Consider the following 19,551-nt stretch of genomic DNA (forward strand, 5'->3'; position numbering starts at 1 on the left):
ATACATGTTAGATGAAGTAACTCGTAGCTTATATCCAATATAGCATATGTTAAAGTTGTGTAGCATGCTAGTTTTGGATATTAATCATCGTGGATTTACTTTAAACTTGATAATAGTTTATTAGTAAATTTTTCTAGTTGAAGACATTAATGGGTTGAGCCATTAGATGTTGTGGTAGTACTTGAGGTCTTGTTGATAGGGTATTCTATCTTACTTGAGCTCATGTAAAAAGAGGAGGTGGAGTCCTCAGTTGTTTTGCATATTTAGTGGCTATATTTGCTTAAATATCGTATACTTTTTGTTGTGAGGGGTACAGTTAAAGCTTACTTTTCCTGAACCTATGATATGATATTTACCATATTTGGCATGAATGTATTATTTAACATAGGCATGAAGTTTAACCATGTCATATATTATTAAGTAATGAGCATCGTTGTCTACGAGAGGAAACAATATGGGAAACAATCATATTCTCCTAAACCTAATTTAGTCAAGGAGATGTAAGGTTATGGATTGTCTTCTTAGACAATATCCTCCAGTGACTATTTTAGACAAGGAGATGTAATGCTTGTGGATTGTCTTATTAGGCATCATCCTCCTATGACTATGAATAAATAGCCAAGGTGATGTACAAGTGCGTGGATTGTCTCTCTATGTAAGTTGGAATGTTGAATGATGAAAATAAGAATGATAATGATTTTATCTTGGGTAAAACCTTTTTCATCTAATTCTTCTATTCTTTAAAATTCATTTGAATCACTTGTGGATTTCCTTTCATATAGATAGCATGAACATAATATGACTATGTTTAATATGATCCATAATCATAGACTTGAGTAAAGTATATTCTTGTCATAAGAGTGCATATTATTGTTGGTGTTTCTTTTAATGTTTGTAGCGGTATAATGTGTTTTGCATGTAAGTTTGATTAGGTTGAGTAACCATTGAACTGTGGGGGTTGGTGACCCATTTGCATGACACTGTTTTACCATAGTTCATTTCACAAGATAATTGGAAAGACACTGAACTACAAAGTATGGAAAGGTTTTGGGCCTATCCAAAAATGCTTCAAAATGTGGGGGGTGTTTTGCCAAGGCTATTGTGAATGAATCTAAAAGATTTTTTTTGAGACCTAGAACTATCTAGTAGATGTTCATTGGTGAAACTCATAATAGTGATGTTTGTTTTAGTTGTCATGCGTGATAACAATTTTGTAGATATCACACTATTATTGAATGTCTTATATGCTAATTTTATTTGAGGTTGTGCTTTCTGAGAAATTGGCATAGAGTGGTTGAATGTTCATAATGAACTACATAAGATAATCCCATTATTTCTGCACAAGAAATTTGGAAGACTATCAATGAGTATTTCCACCATTAACGGTGATGATGTTTATATGTTTCTTGAGAAAAATTCATTAACCTATAAGGAAGTTGTCTGTCTATGAGAAATGTCCTTTTTGAAGGATACAACTCCTCTAAACTGGACTCTTAATTTATTGGGGGATCTATAGGTTGAATTGGATCTTCAAGAGAAAACTAAAACGTGATAGTTGTATTGCAAAATACAATACTAATAATAATAGCCAAGAGGTTTCAATCAGAGACAAGATTTATACTATTTTGAAACCTTGCTCATATAACTAGAATTTCTTCTACATAATTCTAAAGACTCTAGTTGAGTAGTTGTGCGGAACTACAATACCAAGTAGTACCAGGTGATGAGCTGAAGGTATACAATTTAGTTAAATCTTTGTATGAGTTGATTCATGTGCCTATAAATGGCATGAGCAATTCAACAACATATTAGTGTCATATGGATGTCAAAGTACCGTTGTTGATAAAAAAAAAATGTGTACTTTCTTTAGAGTAAAGCAAGACATATGTGTTAATCTCTCTTTGTTTAGATGATTTAATATCATGAGTGCTAGCATTGAGAATGTGCATGAGACAGAGAAATTCCTATTTGAAACACATCATAAACCATCATTGAAAATGATAGTTTATTATGTTGCTAAACTCATTTCTGTAACTGTTATATTCAGTTGTCAAGATGTTGACGTTTGAATATGGTTGAAGGCCACAGCGTACCTTAAACCAGACCGGCCAGATGGTATAGGGGAATTTCGGGCATTATAGAATTGAATGATTGGTGAATATAGGAATTAAAACTCATGTTGGTCTCATTATATTGTTATAGCACTTAGTAGAAATATTTTTTATTGAAAAGTATGGGTATTATGATAGTAAGCATGTGTTAACACCTTTTGTGGCAAATATCCATCTTATGAAAAATAATCTCCTTGTATTTTCTCATACTAAATATGTCAATATCATTGGTAGCCAATTGTACTTGATGGATAATGTATGTGAGACATGACATTGCCTACATTAATGGCATACTGAGCTGATAACCCATTGTGTCCTTATAAGTATATTGTCAGATTATCCAAGTACTATAGCAGAGCCATTGATTATGGACTGATATTTAGTAGATTTCCATCATTGTTAGAAGGGTAATATGTTATAAACTGGATTCAGTAATGTTTATGTGTTTACCTTTGGTGGAAATTGAGTATCTTGGATATCATCCAAGCTAATCGCCTTAGAAAAGGCATGTGATGATGCTGAGTGGGTTAGCAACCTCTTGGCAAATCTTCCCATTGGCTCTAAACAGCCTCTTGATGTGTATATGCTTTGCAACTGTCTCATTGCAATAGCTAAGACATGTTATCTTATGTGCAATGGGAAAAGAATACATGTAAGTTGAGATATAACTTAATCAAGCAGCTGCTAGAGATTATGTTAGGTTGGACTTAGTTTGGTCACATGTCTAACCGCACCACTTATTTAGAGGCAAGTGGTTATACGTCGAGGGGGATGGGACTTTTGCCCAGATATAGGGCGACACTGACGGTAACCCTACCTATGTGATTGGAGATCCCATGAAGTAGGTTCAAAGGGAAAAACAAGTCACTTCGTCGTCCTGCAGTACTATCGTCTTATTTATTTATGAGACGTCCCACCCTATGACGAGATGGTACTATAGTATACTTTGTATAACTAGAATTGCAATGAGTAAGGATGAGTTATAACTCTTATTGGAATCCATAGTCCATTTTATAATGAGATAGTGTATTTTAACTGCAATGTACACTTGATGGATATCCACCTATGTGAATGTAGAACTGGTCGGTTCTTATGAGTATACGAGGCAAAGTACTCTAGAGCATTCATGGAACAGCAGTAAAAGGGCCAAAAGCGCTAACACCGCTTAACATGCATATAATGAAAGAGCAATGTGGGTGCATGTCCTCTATTTTACTACAAGGGAATGTTGGTTCAAAAGATTTTTAATCCACCACTTTCAATGTATTATAAGATATGTTACCTTATGACCGGTTCAAGCCCGTAAAAGCACCAAGATCTTATGCATTGTTTTTTCGATTCTCTCTGGCATTTCGTTAACCCATTTCTTTTATAATATCCTATTCCAAAATAGTGGGGGACTATTAGTATTTTGAAATAGTGGGGGATTGTTGGAATCTCTTGTGTATTTCTAAATACTAGTGTGTGTGTACAAAGTGGAGGAGATGAACAAATGGTGTTCTCTCCACTTTAGTGCATAGTAGGTAGTCCCACATTGGTTATCCACCACATCGGGTAGGGTTCGGGCTTGGGCTTGGGCTTACTGTTGTGGGTAGTGGTTTGACCAATAGCCTAAACTTGTTTTGCCTTTTTCTTGAGCAGCAAGTTTCAGTGTTCTATTAGGAGTTGGTCTCTCTTCCTCCTAACCTCTATAAATAGGACTGTGAGTCCATAGAGAGGAGAGACTTGATCAGAAACTCAACTCAGAGAAACAGAAAACTCAAACCAGTCCTTTTCTTATTCTCTTCTTCCCCGCACCGCCCGAGAGAGTTGTATTGCCGTTCTAGAGGGTAGTCCGTTCTAGTGCAAAGTCGTTGTCATTAACCATTGAATCCTGTGAGGAAGACGCCACCGTTGCCTTCTCGCACCATTGGAAGGGCTTAAATCTTTCCTTAAGGACGACTTAATCCGCGCCTTGGTTATTCCCAGTTACTGCTGTCCTTGTTTCTTCATTGCTACTGTTCCTTCTGTTCTACTTTAGTTGCTGTGTTTATACAACTATTCTAACAATTAATCTTTACAGAGTCGTAGTACTGTCCATTCACCAGTGCAGGCAGGAATACAATACTACTGAAATGTTCTTATCTAACAGACTTCCATATACTTGTAAGTTTTAAACTTGTCATCTTTTGGCTAATTGGCTTGATCATGAAGATCTAATTGTTGGAGTTATCCCTCACATGAGGATGAGAAAGAAGTTTTGTTTGCATCAAGAGGTCTGAGCGCGCGCTCAGATTGGTCTAAACCCAAGGCGCGCCCGTGCCCTTGGTACTTGAAAACGAAACAAGCACTTGAGGGCGCGCACGCTCGATATTGGCCTTGCCGAGAGCGCGCCCGCGCCCATGTCTAATTTCGCAGTTTCTATTTTGCTACAGTAACCACGAGATTGCAGTTTACTATATAAACAGAAATAAAGTTTTGGAAAACCTAAGCAACACAATTGAAACCCAATTTTGAGAGCAATCAAGATTGAGAGAAAACCTTTGCAGAGAGAAAAACCTGTAAAGAGAGAGGAGTGATCTAGTAAGGTGGAGAGACTTGAGAGGACTGATTGTAATCTTTCTTCCCACATTATAAAAAGATTAGTTCTTGTGGATGTAGGTATCATTGGCCAAACCACGGTACTTCTTTATGTTGTGGTATGTTTTATATTTTCTTTGCATTATTATTTGTTGTCAATAGTTGTTTAGAGAGTTGGACATATTAGGTTGGTTGTAGTGGATATTTAGAATTTGTCTGGAGTAGTAGTGTGTTTATATTATAAGTTATCTGTGTAGTGGGGATCGATTGAAATCGTTATTCCCCAACAAGTGGTATTGGAGCCAGGTTAGATTAACCTAGGGTGTTATCCAAATTTTGCTCGGAAGGTGTTTGACAAAATTCTTGAGAGAAAGTTTGAGTTGAAATAGCTTGTAGAGATGGACCATTTAGTGAACACTTGCATAACTAGTCTGAATAGAGCGAACTACACTATTTGGAAAGCCAAGATAGAAGACTTGCTCTATTGCAAAGACTTGACACAACCCATTAAAAATGGGGGAGAAAAACTGGAAATAATTGCTGCGGCTGAATGGAGCAAGCTTGACAGAAAAACGCGTAATAGGGTACATTCGACAGTAGATTGACGATAGTGTCTTCCACCATGTATCCCAAGAGACTACTGCTTTTGGCTTGTGGAAGAAACTCGAAGACCTCTATGAGAGGAAGTCGGCCGGAAACAAAGTGCTGCTCATTAAAAAGTTTGTCAACACGAAATACAAAGAAGATTCTTTAATGTCTGAGCATCTTAATGAAGTACAGAATACCATCAATCAGTTGCACTTGATGAAGATTGATATGGGTGACGAAGTTGAGGCTTTGTTACTATTAAACTCTCTACCCGACAGTTGGGAAACTTTAGTAGTTTCTCTTAACGGAGCCGCTAAGGATGGAGTTATTTCCATGGAGATGGCTACCGGGGCATTATTAAATGAGGAGACAAGAAGGGGTTCACGAAACAACTCCTCTCACTTAGAGATATTGGTCACAGAGAAGCGGGGGAGAGGTAAAAGCATAAAACCATCTCATTCTAGAGGTGATGACAGAAGCAGAGAGACAATATTACTATTGTGTCACCAAGGGTCACTTCAGGTATGAGTGTAGAACACTAAAAAGGGATAAGAAAAATAACTGTGTACATGAAGACATGGTAAAGAGGAACAGAAACACATGCAGAGATACTACCACACTAGTCGTCGATGATCTAGTGGGAATTGTGTCAGATTGTGGTGTGTGCTATCTTAGTACCTCATTCTAGGATACATAGTGGAGCATTCTATCACGTTTTGGTGAATTTGGTGAAGTAAAGATAGATAATAGTAGAGTCTCAAAGATTGTAGACATTGGTGATGTTCATGTAGAAACCAATGTCGGCTACACCTTGACACTCAAGGATGTAAGACATGTCCTGACACTTAAGGATGTAAGACATGTCCCTGATATTTGGCTAAGCCTAATTTCCGCTGGAAATTTAGATGATGATGGCTTTCTAAACTCGTTTGGTAATGGGATATGAAAACTGAGCAGAGGTTCCATTTAGCAGCCAAAGGAAAAAAAAACTTACTCTCTTTACAAGACACAGGCTAATTTGTGTAAAGAAGAAGTAAATACGGCAGAAGAAAAAACTTCCTCCGAGCTATGGCATAAGAGACTATGCCATATGGGTGAAAAAGGCATGGAAGTTTTTACCAAGCAAAAGGCCCTGCCAGACATCAAAGGTATGCATTTGAATAGATGCACTCACTGTTTCGTAGGAAAGCAACACAGGGTGTCTTTCTAAAGATTCTCGTCTCACAGAAAGGACAATGTCCTTGAGCTAGTTCACACTGACCTTATGTGGTCCTATGAAAGTAAAGTCCCACGGGGGAGCTTTGTACTTCTTGACTTTCATTGATGATGCGCCAAGAAAAATATGGGCATATAGTTTGAAGACCAAGGATGAAGTACTTGGTGTGTTCAAGATTTTCCATAACATGGTAGAAAGAGAGACAGGGAAGCCTTTGAAGTGTATTCGCTCAGATAATGGGGTGAGTACATAGGGCCGTTTGAAGAGTATTGCAAGAGTCATGGGATTCATCATGAGCAGACCGTTCCCAAGACACCGCAACAAAATGGTATAGCCGAGAGGATGAATCGTACCATTGTAGAGAGTATGAGATGCATGTTGTCTCACTCTAAGTTACCTAGAAATTACTGGGTAGAAGCAATGCGTACAGCCGTGCATGTGATCAACCTATCGCCGTCAAATCCTCTGAATAATGATTATCTAGAGAGAGTATGGTCAGGCAGAGATGTTGATTATGGATACTTGAGAGTATTTGGGTGCAAGGTATTTGTTCATATTCCCAAGGATGAGAGATCCAAGCTTGATGACAAAGCCAAACAATGCATTTTTCTGGGTTACCGGGATGAGAAGTTTGGCTACAAACTCTATGATCCGATTAACAAGAAGGTAATCCAAAGTCGAGATGTTGTGTTCTTGGAAGACCAAACCATAGCAGACTTTGAGGATGGTGAGAAGCTAGAAGCTTTCATTAATGATCTTGTTGATTCAGAACCAGAAGTTCCTATTGTGGAACGTGCAGAAGGCATTAAGAATGCAGAGAACCATGGGTTTGAAGCTCATGATGATGATCCTATTGCTCATAATGGGATAGAACCTATTGATATAGAAGATGCAGATGAAGTGCATGAACCACCACTTGAGCAAGCAGAAGTGTATCCTCCTGAGCCACAAGAAAATAGGGTAAGGAGGTATGATAGAGAGAGACAAGCTTCAACCAGGTATCCACCACATACATATGTTTTACTATATGATGGTGGAGAACCTATGTACTATTAAGAGGCTCTTGAAGGTACAGACAAAAAGAAGTGGTTGAAGGCCATGTAGGATGAGATGATTTTTGCATAAGAATCACACTTATGACTTAGTTGAGAAACTGAAAGGAAGAAAAATTCTCAAGAATAAGTGGATCTACAAAGTCAAGCATAAGGAAAATAATCCACACCCAAGGCACAAAACTCGCCTTGTTGTGAAGGGATTCGGTCAAAGGAAAGGTATTGACTTTGATAAAATTTTCTCTCCTGTAGTTAAGATGACTTCTATCAGGGTGGTATTAGGTCTGACCGCAAGTATGAACCTAGAGGTTGAGCAACTAGATGTCAAGACATCTTTTCTTCATGGAGACCTTGAAGAAGATGTCTACATGGACCAGCCATAGGGGTTCGAGGTCAAAGGCAAGGATCACTTAGTATACAAGCTGATAAAGAGTTTGTATGCGTTGAAGCAAGCACCGAGACAGTGGTATATAAAGTTTGATTCCTTAATGGTGAAGCAAGGATATAAGAAGTCTGCTTCCGATCATTGTGTGTTTATTCAGAAATTTCCAGACGGGGATTTCATAGTGCTCTTGCTGTATGTGGATGATATATTGATAGTTGGCCCGAACATCAATAAGATATCCAAGCTGAAGAAAGACTTGAGTAAGTCCTTTGAGATGAAGGATTTGGGTCAAGCAAAACAAATACTTGGGATACGGATCACTCGTGACAGAAAGAGTGGGAAGTTGTGGTTTTCTCAAGAAAATTACATTAAGAAGGTGTTGAAGAGTCAGATGGAAAAGATTCCTTATGCATCTGCAGTGGGCAACTTGATGTATGCAATGGTGTGTACAAGGCCGGGTATTGCTTTCGCCATTGGTGTTTTAATCCGATTTTTGTCAAATCCAGGTAAGGAGCATTGGGAAGGTGTTAAGTGGATATTGAGATATCTTAAGGGCACTTCCAAAGCATGTTTGTGTTTTAGTGGAAGTAAGACCTTGCTTGAAGGTTACACTAATGCAGACATGGCAGGTGATGTTGACACGATGAAGTCCACCTCTGGTTATCTTTTTACTTTTGCAGGGGGAGCAGTTTTTTGGCAATCTAAGTTGCAAAAGTGTGTTGCCCTCTCCACTACAGAAGCCGAGTATATTGCAGCCATTGAGTGTTGCAAAGAGATGCTATAGATGAATAGGTTCTTCGATGAACTAGGGCTAAAGCAGAAATAGTTTGTAGTTCTATGTGACAGTCAGAGCGCCATCCATTTGAGCAAGAATCCGAGTTTTTATTCTAGATCCAAGCACATACATGTGCGTTATCATTGGATTAGAGAAGTACTTGAAGACAAGCATTTGTGCATTGAGAAGATCCATATCGACAAGAACGGGTCCGATATGATGACCAAAGTCTTACCAAAAGGTAAATTTGATGTTTGTTGTGCTACCGCCGGAATGGAAGCAGACTCCTCCTATTGATTTGGAAATTGCATGGAGGTATCCCCCCTCACTGTTCGGGAGGGGGAGATTGTTGGAGTTATCCCTCACATGAGGATGAGAAAGAAGTTCTGTTTGCATGAAGAGGTATGAGCGCATGCGCGCTCAGATTGGTCTAAACCCAAGGCACGCCTGGTACTGGAAAACGAAACAGGCACTTGAGGGCGCGTGCGCTCGACATTGGCCTTGCCGAGAGTGCGCCCGCGCCCATGTCTAATTTCGCAGTTTCTATTTTGCTACAGTAACCGCGAGATTGCGGTTTACTATATAAACAGAAACAAGGTTTTGGAAAACCTAAGTAACACAATTGAAACCCAATTTTGAGAGCAATCAAGATTGAGAGAAAACCTTTGCAGAAAGAAAAGTCTGTAAAAAGAGAGGAGTGATCTAGTAAGGTGGAGAGACATGAGAGGAGTGATTGTAATCTTCCTTCCCACATTATAAAAGAATTAGCTCTTGTGGAAGTAGGCATCATTGGCCAAACCACGATACATCTTTATGTTGTGGTATGCTTTATATTTTCTTTGCATTATTATTTGTTGTTAATAGCTGTTTAGAGAGTTGGGCATGCTAGGTTGGTTGTAGTGGATATTTAGAATTTGTCTAGAGTAGTAGTGTGTTCATATTACAAGTTATATGTATAGTGAGGATCGATTAGAATCGTTATTCCCCAACACTAATGGGTATACTGTACGTTATCCTTTATATTAATTAGTAGGTTACATTAATCTACTATTTTGCAATTATACAATACAATGAGTACTCTTATACAACAGGGAGTGACTCTTCATGATAGATTGGGGGAAAAAGTAACTCTGAGAACCATTTTTTTTTAATCACTCACGCGAAATTAAAAATTGCTTGGGTAGATGAAAAACCAAGTATACCCTAGCGCAAAATAATAAACGGCCCGGCCCAACCGAAACAACCCAGTGTATATAGTATGAACAATCATTGCTCATACCTATTTGGGGTATGAACAATTATTGTTCATACCTCAACGTAAGCTATGAACAATCATTGTTCGTACTATATGCACCGGGTCGTTTTGTTTGTATGAATAATCATAGTTCATACCAAATAAGTATGAACAATCACTATTTATATTTCAACATAATGTATGATCAGTAAGAATACTTATTGGAGTATGATTGACCTATTTGGGTTGTTCATATATTAACATGAGTTATGAACACTCATTGTTCATACCTATGAACAATTACTGTTCATACATGTTCATAATGTATAATCAGTAAGAACACCTATTGAAGTATGAACAATCACTATTTATATCCCAACATGAGCTATGAACAATCATGCTAATACCTATTTGGGATATGAACAATTAATATTCATACCTCAACATAATGTAAGATCAGTAAGAACATCTATTTGAGTATGAATAATCACTATTCATACCTCAACATGAGCTATGAACAATCAATGTTCATATCTCAACATAATGTATGATCTGTAAGAATGCCTGTTGGAGTTCATACATTAATATATTGTATGAGGTACGTTCACTTATTTGGGTATGAACAATCATCAACATAAGATATGAACACTTATTATTCATAGCAAATTAAAACGACAAAAAATGTAAAATCGGAAAATATTTATTTCAAATCCGGACTATTTATCCTTATGGGTTATTTTTACTAGAAATTTGTCCTTTAAAAACGCGGGTTGAGAGAGTTATTTTCACTTGAAAATGGGCCTTGGACCAATTTCTTGCTTACACATTTCTTGACCTAACCGATTAAAAAAAAAGAATACACAACGTTCCTAAGATAAATATAATGTTGAGGAATCAAAACGTGCTTCCTTCAGTACTTCTCTAATTCCTCTATCAAAGGGATGAAAGTAGCAGATATCCCATTTAAACCATGGGTGCTGCCCTGCATCCCTTCTTCTCTTTTCATCGAGTGGAAGTTGAACGTGCGATCAAATATCTACCGGTCTAGCTTCCCATCATTTTTCAAGAGGGATCAGTTACTGAGTTACCCACTTACGATACCCATTGAGACCCGATCTGCGCAGAAGCCACTAATGCACTTGTAATCGTTCTTTCTTGAAAATGGAAATTCTGAAAAATGTTTTCGAACTGTTTGATTTTTGACTCTTGACAAACAAATCGTACAAGACGTCAAGGGTACGTGTGCTGATTAGCTTATTACTAGGCCTAAAATGGTACTTACAATTTACTAGGCACGTTTACAAAGAGGCCATTTAATTTGGACTTCGTACGTATTGCAAGGCACTGGCACATAGTGGATTCAAAACTGATCAAGTCGTTCAAAATTCTTCGATTAAGGAGAAAACGCCCTAGTAAGAACGCAGTTCTTCATCTCCTTTAGTAACACCTCTTCTCCCAACTATAGCATTGTTCCTAGCTAGCTTTGCATTGAGTGATGATTTATTTCATATTGCTAGGAAACTTCCTGAAAGAAATCTACAGACACGTTGTTACTTACAGGGGAAAGAAAAATATAATGAGAGAATCAACAGATTAATTATATTCCATATCCGACAGACTAGAAGGCCTATTGCTAATTGCTCCTGGACCAACTAACGATTATCGCTTACTGCCCCACAGTTATGCCGAAACAAAAATGTAGTGGACATTTTTTTTAGTTTTATTCATTTAAATTTTGAGACCTTTTGGCAACGTACAGTTGAACTTATTACAGTCTTTACAGATGACATCAAAATACCGTGAACTTACTAAAGCATCTAATTCTGTCACCCATCCGCGAGTTGGGGCACTCCACTAAGTAGTGGATAAACCAAGAAGGCTGCAAGTGCTCAACTGTGTCATGAACAATAACTTTGGAGACCTAAAAGTGAAAAAGTGCGTTCAATGGGAATTAGGATTTGAACCAATTGAAGAACAAAACTCGCATATTCTCTCAACTAATGACGAGAAAGAATTTGTGACACATGCAAAACAGCAAAACAGTTGTTCTTAATTTTTATCCTCGGGGAATATTCCACCAAATCTAGAACCTCACCTTAAAAAGGAACACTCGTGGATTCAAAACGTATTACAAACAATTGGATGTAATATTCTTTGGCATTAAAAATAAATACCCGAGATTTGGCTTCTCTAGCAGCTCGTAAGGTGCCTATAAATACTATAAATTGTAGTGTTGTGAAAACGTGCTTCGTTGCCTTAGAAAAGTGTTGGTAACAAGTAGTGATCTTAAAAATATTTAATTTGTTTGTGAACGTCAAGAAATTGATTCTGATAGTTGGGATGGCTGGGATTGTGGTGGTTTTTGATTTCGATAAGACAATTATTGATTTTGATAGTGATAATTGGGTGGTGGATGAATTAGGTGCCACAGACTTGTTCAATGAACTTCTTCCTACCATGCCTTGGAACACCCTCATGGTTAGTTTGTTTTGCCCCCTTTTCTTTGCTTTTTCCACACTTTTCAAGCACAAAGTATTTTTTTTCTGAAAGAACTCATTGAAAAGAACATGTTATGGTAAAACTTAATGGTTGTTCTTTATTTCCCAGTTTCTTCCTTTGTTGTACTAATAACAGAATTCACATTTGTAATCTGTTCAGGATAGGATGATGAAGGAGCTTCACTCATTGGGAAGAACTATCGAAGAGATTGCAGAGGTTTTGAAAAGGGTTCCTCTGTATCCCAAGATCATCTCTGCCATTAAATCAGCACATGTCCTTGGGTAATTTTCTTCTCATTGTCTTTCAAACTATTGGTTTCCATCATCCATGCAAGACTGATGGTTTTTTTCCTTAACGTTATCCTTCAGGTGTGACTTGAGAATTGTGAGTGATGCAAATCACTTCTTCATTGAGACGATCTTAAAACATCATGGCCTAATTGATTGTTTCTCCGAGATTAACACAAATCCATGCTTTGTCGACGAAGAAGGAAGGCTTAGGATCATACCTTACCATAATTTTAACACCTCTTCCCTTGGTTGTGAACTCTGTCCTCCCAATATGTGCAAGGTATCTTAACTGCGATCCTTAAATTTATTTTTCATGAATCATGAATGCAATAATATTGGTATTCTTTGCACATAAACTAACTTTAAGAATGTAACAGGGTCTAGTGATTGAGAGAATCAAAGCATCGGTGTTCGCTAATAGAAAGAAACGGTTTATTTATCTTGGAGACGGGAAAAATGATTTCTGCCCTAGTACTAAGCTTAGAGAAGTTGATTATGTGATGCCAAGGAAGGATTACCCAGTGTGGGAGTTAATATGTAGTAATCCATTACTCATCAAGGCACAAATTCACGAGTGGAGCAATGGGGATGACCTTGAAATGATTCTTCTTCATCTCATTAACACAATCAACATGGGAGACAATAGTAATGAAATTTCTATGTTGATTCCAAGTGATTGCAAGTTTCAGACAATTCCGCTAGCTACCCAGGAGCTACTGCTGCAAGCTGTTTCAGTTCCTCAATAGTAACTGAGACTTCATTAAAGGTAAGGCCTGTAATGTGTCAGCCTTTTACTAATGGAATACAAATTGATCAGAAACAGTTGAACCTAAACTTGTGTTGTTATTTGGACTTGTGTTGTTATTTGGTTTCGAGAGGATTTATTAACTGACAAAGTACCGCTCTATGAATCTTTGCCTCCTCTAACTTGTTGAAAAAACTAAAGAAATGTAGTAAATATAAGAACAATTAGCAGGACAACTTCACTAACTCACCATTCATATATTGGTTTGTAATTCTTGTAAGATATGACTGCATAGAAAGGGTCTGATCCGGAGAACAAACTCAGTATCCTCTGAATCCAACCAAAAGTTGTTGATTCGGATTCATAGCCACTGCCTAGCTTCCGAATGGTTTCAGACTGTGTGAAACCTTCAACGCATTGGAAGTATTGAACAACCAGTTGAACCCGACTGTAACCAGTGCCCTCTCTCCATGCACTGATAGCTTTATCGTAGAACAATCGATTACTAATGCTCACAATAAACACTCCTCCTTGCTTTAGCACCCGAAACACCTCAGCAAATACCTGTCAAAAGACATAACATGCATTTTCATCTTTTTTACTTCATCTCCACGCATGCCTTCTTACATTTGCAATGTATACTAGTAAACTGATACAAGTTGAAGATGAATAACTCAATAACTGCAATGTAAAGATGAGGAATTTTACCAACCACAGTGGACCTACTGATTTGGCGCAAGAATAAATTTTGATTTCACTAAACTTTTTAGACATACATAAGGGCAGTAGCGCGCATTCTAGGCAAAGCTATTATTGAGTTTTCTCAATGGTCTGTTTGGATCCACCTATTCAATAGGTCCCAAGGTGCAAATCAAAATAGAATATAATTTCAACCTGCAATTTTATATGTAACACTAACTATTGCTAAATATTCATGCTAACTAGGATCAACTGCCTTACCTTCTCAGGCTGCTGAAGATACTGCACACTAACTGTGCACAGCACAGCATCAAAACTAGAACTCTCCATTTGCACCTCTTGATCCTTGTTAAGGTCCTTTACAAAGAAATAATCCAGCCTACGATTCTTGGCCAGTTCTTGAGCATTAAGTCCATGTCCAACTACCTTCTTGTACTTAACTTCACTCGGTAAATGACTAATCCATGAACTCATAAGATCAAGCATCTCCCAGTCTGGCTTCAATCTTTCTCTATAGAGATCAGTTAAAGTAGAATGAAATCAATGTCGACGTGCGTAACAAAACGTGGATATGCATAGAAGTCTCTATCTGGAGCAATGTTAAGCTTTGTTCTACCTTCTTGGGACAAAACAAGACGTTTAATTTTTCCGGCTGAGGAGAGTTTTGTTTGGTTATTCTCATGGGGGGTGTTTGATGAGGAGGTTATTGTAGTTCTTGTTAATGGAAAGGTGGAGGTTTCGATTTGGAGTTGTGTACGAGTTGAGAATGGTTTAATGGGGTTTAGATAAGAGGCGAGCATGGAATATGAATTGATGAATATAGTTTGGGATGAATTGCCACATTGGTGGTATCGGTAATCGGTGATATAGTGAGATAAGTGATTAGTGGCGCATAGAAAACGAATTTCGTTGCCATGACAGCACTTATGACTTGGGAGATATTCTTATTACAAATTCGTGGCACGGTGGGCTGGAAGCTAAATTCCCCCTAATTTTTGTAACTTTGATAGTTAGTACTCAGCCTCAGCGGTGACTTAAGATCAAGAACATCATCATCTTGTTGGGGAAAACGATACCAATCGATTCCCACTAAAATAGTTTGCACTTGGACAATCTTCTACTCCAATAAAAATCTAATTTTTCACTACAACCAATAATCACAACCTAAACTATGGATATAACTATTACAGATAAGCAATAGAAATATAAAGCAAGTAAAACATACTACAACATAAAGGTGTACTGTGGTTTGACCAATGATGCCTACTTCCACAAGAGCTAATCATTTTATAAGTATAAGAAGGAATATTACAATCACTCCTCTCAAGTCTCTCCACCTTATTAGATTACTCCTCTCTCTTTACAAGCTTTTATCTTTACAAGGGTTTTCTCTCAATTTTGATTGCTCTCAAAATTGGATTTCTATTCAAGACTTGGTTTTCCAAAACCTAACTTCTGTTTTTATAGTAATCTGAAATTTTGGCACGTTTGCGAAATTTCGTGTTAATGTAGAAAAATTAGAAACTTGAGATGTTAAGGCATGAGTGCGGGCGTGCTCTTGGCAAGGCCAATCTGAGCGCGCACACCTTCTTATTTTTCCATCTCAAAACTCTAGTAGACGTAGACATGTTTCGTGAGAGGGCTAAAAAAAAACTATCTTCTTTTTCACGGCAAGGGCGCGGGCACGCCTTGGTCACGACCAATCTGAGTGCGTGCGCGCTCAGACCTTTTCACACAAACAGTACCAGTTTCTCTCCTCTTTCTTATCCTCATGTGAGGGATAACTCCAACAATCTCCCCCTCCCAAACAGTGAGAGGGGGGGGGGGGATACCTCCATGCATTTCCAAATTAACAGGAGAAGTGTGCTACCATTCGGGTGGTAGCACAACAAACATCAAACTTACCTTTCGGTAAGACTTTGGTCATCATATCCGACCCGTTCTTGTCGGTATGGATCTTCTCAATGCACAAATACTTGTCTTCAAGAACTTTTCTAATCCAATGATAACGCACATGTATGTGCTTGGATCTAGAATTAAAACTCGAACTCTTGCTCAAATGGATAGTGCTCTGACTGTCACATAGTCAGAGCACTCTGTGGTTGCAACAAACTGTTTTTACTTTAGCCCTAGTTCATCGAAAAAACTCTTCATCCATAGCATCTCGTTGCAACACTCTGTGGTTGCAATATACTCAGCTTTTGTAGTGGAGAGGGCAACACACTTTTGCAACTTAGATTGCCAAGAAACTGCTCCCCCTGCAAAAATAAATAGATAACCGGAAGTGGACTTCATCGAGTCAACATCACCTACCATGTCTGCATCTGTGTAGCCTTCAAGTAAGGTCTTATTTCCACCATAATACAAACACACTTTGGAAGTGCCCTTGAGATATCTCAATATCCACTTAACACCTTCCCAATGCTCTTTACCCAGATTTGACAAAAAATGGCTTACAACAGTAACGGCGAAAGCAATATCCGATTTTGTACACACTATTGCATACATCAAGCTGCCCACTGCGGATGTATAAGGAATCATTTCCATTTGACTCTGCTCATGCTTACCCTTTGGACACATATATTTAGTCATGCAGAATTGGCCACCAAGTGGACAACTGACTGGCTTCGCTTGATCCACGTTGAATCTTTTCAACACCTTCTCAATGTAGCTTTCTTGAGAAAGCCACAACTTCCCACTCTTTCTGTCACGAGTGATCCACATCCCAATTATTTGCTTTGTGATCAGCTCCCAAATGTGCATTTTATTACCCATATATTGTTGTATTATAGTCCCTCTTACGCTTAACGAAAAGACAACTCATAGTTTTTACTGCATTTTTCAGGTTAAGGAGTATTTCAGACCACTTATCATAAAAGCTGCGTCTTAGCACCAAAAGGAGCCTTAATCACGTTTATTATGAAGACCAGTAGCTGCTATGGAAAAGTGCTGAAAAAGTCAAGTCAACCGGTCAAAAGACTCAATTCAGAAGACCAAAGATGGAGGCCTTTATTTCAAATTATGAAGACTTAGCCCTAAACCTATCTTGGTCAAGGCACCAAAACCAAAAAGCAAAAGCAAAAGCAAAAGGGATGAGGTGTCTAGTTTAGAATGGATGAGGGCAAATCTATAAATGGCAAAAGTAGGGGTATATAATCAAAAAGCAAAGGAGAGAGAACTCATTCATTGTCTTAGGATCCAAACCATTTGGTTTGTTTATTTTCTTGTCTTGTTTTTCAATTCATGTTTTTAATTTCTTGTTGTTTTATTTTATTTCAATCAACTTGTTACTTGTTCTTTGTTTCAATCTTCATCTTGTTTGCTTGTTTCATTTCAATGTTTTAATCAATCTTCATTTCATGTTTTCAAGTCATTTTAATAAACAATCAAAGCTTTCAAGTTCATTAGCTTAGAACCATTATAATATTCAAGAGTGTACCTTTCTTCTTTTATCTCCCTCACTCAAACTCTAAATAATTTAGGATGAATCTCAACTCTTAATCTAAACTCTTTTGAAGTATACTCACTACAATATTAAAGCTTTAAATGGTGCCGCTGTCATAGATTGAAAAAGTGAGAGTGATTGGTTGAGAATCTAAGAAGGGAGCATTATTCTCACCTCTCCATTTCTATTTTTTTTTTCAATTTTTCATCATTTTATTTTTACTGTTTCTCTGTACTGATATATTTTTTTTGCAAATCAGGTTGCAGAACAACAAAGGTGGAGAGGAGCTGAAAACAAACATAAAAAACCGACGGCCGTTCATCGGCAAGTGACTAGGCGGGCGTGGCGAGGGTGACTGCCCGACCACCTCAACAGAAGTGTGTGCGATTTTTTCGAAGTCCAGTTCATTTGTCACACACAGTATGTAAGCATGTAAGCAATGTCGTCTCAGATCAAGCTCCAACCAACGTCGTCTTCTCCTCAAGCAGCATGTAAGCATGGCTTGAGAGGTAAATTCTAAACCTCCTCGAAGCCCAAGTAAGAGGATACTTGTGTTCAAGCATGCTTACGTGATTGTTTGAAATTTACTTTCTGCACTGCAATTTACATTGGCGCATAAGGCTGAACTCGAGCCATAACAACCATTGGGAAGTCATTACCCAATGTAGGTAAATTGGACGTTGCTTGATTCTTGAAAGCCCTAGACAAAAAATAAATAAAAATAAAACCAATCAACTAGAGCCTAAGTAGTCACGCTCCTCCAGAAAAGGACAAAAATATAGCCACGAGAATTTAGAATAATCAGTTATCAGATTCCGGTGGACCAACTACCTTCCTCACTCCCCTCCCCCAGATTCATTGTGATTAAGATTCTTGATAGCACACCACTTGGTGAAGTGACTGTCTACTCTTCTGAGACGTGTAGTAGAGTCATCCTAGTTATGCGCCCAATTGTTCCTCTGAACAGGGCATAATAAAATATATACCAAAAGCAAAGTTTTCAAAACTTCATACTTGCAAAAACGAATTTCGATTTCTTAAGCATACATTGCACTATTTGCACATGTTAGGATAGTTTTGGGGTCTTGCTAAAAGTGTATGATACTATTGCGTTCAGGCATTTCTAGTATTAGCAAGAATAAAACTTACTCACGTAGAAGAGTTCGTCGCCCTAGACAATCTCTTGTTTTTAGTCTTCCATCTCATAAGATGGCTGACGAAGTACTGCAAGCTGAAGAGTGATAAGAGCCCAAAACTGTAGTTTTATACTTTTAGACCAATTATGTGAGTAATAAATAAGAGTTAATGCTAATTACGTGCTTTTATGTATTTCAGGCATTGAAGTCAATTATGTGCAGAAATGTGCCACTTTGGCGATATAAAGGAGCAAGGGTTGGTTGCTAAGAAGTTCTGTGATTAAAGGCCAAGATTCAAGGAGAAAAAGCCATTGTAAAGCCCGGTCAGAAGCTGAAAAGTCAGAGTCAATGCGGGCAGAAACATCACACAAAAGTTAGCAGAATTTTCGAAGATCGTATCTTTGGACTCAGCCTTTGGAATTGGGCGTACCTTATGTCAAAACAACCGGCTCAGAAAGAGCTTTCCAATGGTCCAAACCTTGACCCAATAAGAGGAGCAAAAGTAGACGAAAAGCGTATTGAAAACAAAGCCAGCTGAAAAGGGCCCTGTGGACTGAAGAAATTGGGCTTTGGGCTCGATTTTCCGGCCCAAAACATAGAGTTTTAATTCAGTTTTAGTTTTACTTGCGTTTAGAGTTTCATCGCTTTATTCATTAGTAAAACTATATCAATTTTTCGTTTATCAAATGGCACTGCTGCCATCTTAGTTGCATTTAGCATTATTTTCTTTAGAATTGTTAATTTTCCAAAGTCCCATAACCCACCCACCTTTGTTTGATTCTCACTGCGGTTGTCCATTTCAGCACTGAAAATTTTC

At 38.0% G+C, this 19,551-nt stretch overlaps 2 protein-coding genes across 4 annotated transcripts; one reads left to right on the plus strand and one right to left on the minus strand.

Annotated features, from left to right (window-relative positions):
* The first annotated feature begins 12,047 nt into the window (after positions 1 to 12,047).
* On the plus strand, positions 12,048 to 17,458 carry LOC147512042 (inorganic pyrophosphatase 2-like). 3 transcript variants are annotated; one of them, XM_086603629.1, is made up of 5 exons: positions 12,123 to 12,398; positions 12,579 to 12,700; positions 12,788 to 12,989; positions 13,087 to 13,475; positions 16,999 to 17,458. In XM_086603629.1, the coding sequence occupies exons 1-4, from the start codon at positions 12,261 to 12,263 to the stop codon at positions 13,453 to 13,455; spliced, it is 831 nt and encodes a 276-aa protein (XP_086459755.1). In that variant the 5' UTR covers positions 12,123 to 12,260; the 3' UTR covers positions 13,456 to 13,475; positions 16,999 to 17,458. The 3 variants fall into 3 exon arrangements, with proteins under 3 accessions (XP_086459752.1, XP_086459755.1, XP_086459754.1); XM_086603628.1 differs by lacking the exon at positions 16,999 to 17,458 and adding an exon at positions 14,423 to 14,897 and having other exon boundaries at positions 12,129 to 12,398; XM_086603626.1 differs by lacking the exon at positions 16,999 to 17,458 and having other exon boundaries at positions 12,048 to 12,398; positions 13,087 to 13,543.
* Positions 13,679 to 14,639, minus strand: LOC147512043 (uncharacterized). Its single transcript, XM_086603630.1, has 2 exons — positions 14,415 to 14,639; positions 13,679 to 14,018 (listed from the first exon to the last, which is right to left on the minus strand). The coding sequence occupies exons 1-2, from the start codon at positions 14,637 to 14,639 to the stop codon at positions 13,701 to 13,703; spliced, it is 543 nt and encodes a 180-aa protein (XP_086459756.1). The 3' UTR covers positions 13,679 to 13,700.
* Positions 17,459 to 19,551: the final 2,093 nt, after the last annotated feature.

Source organism: Coptis chinensis, chromosome 3 (genome assembly GCF_015680905.1).
Source record: "Coptis chinensis isolate HL-2020 chromosome 3, ASM1568090v1, whole genome shotgun sequence".
Taxonomy (NCBI): Eukaryota; Viridiplantae; Streptophyta; class Magnoliopsida; order Ranunculales; family Ranunculaceae; genus Coptis; species Coptis chinensis.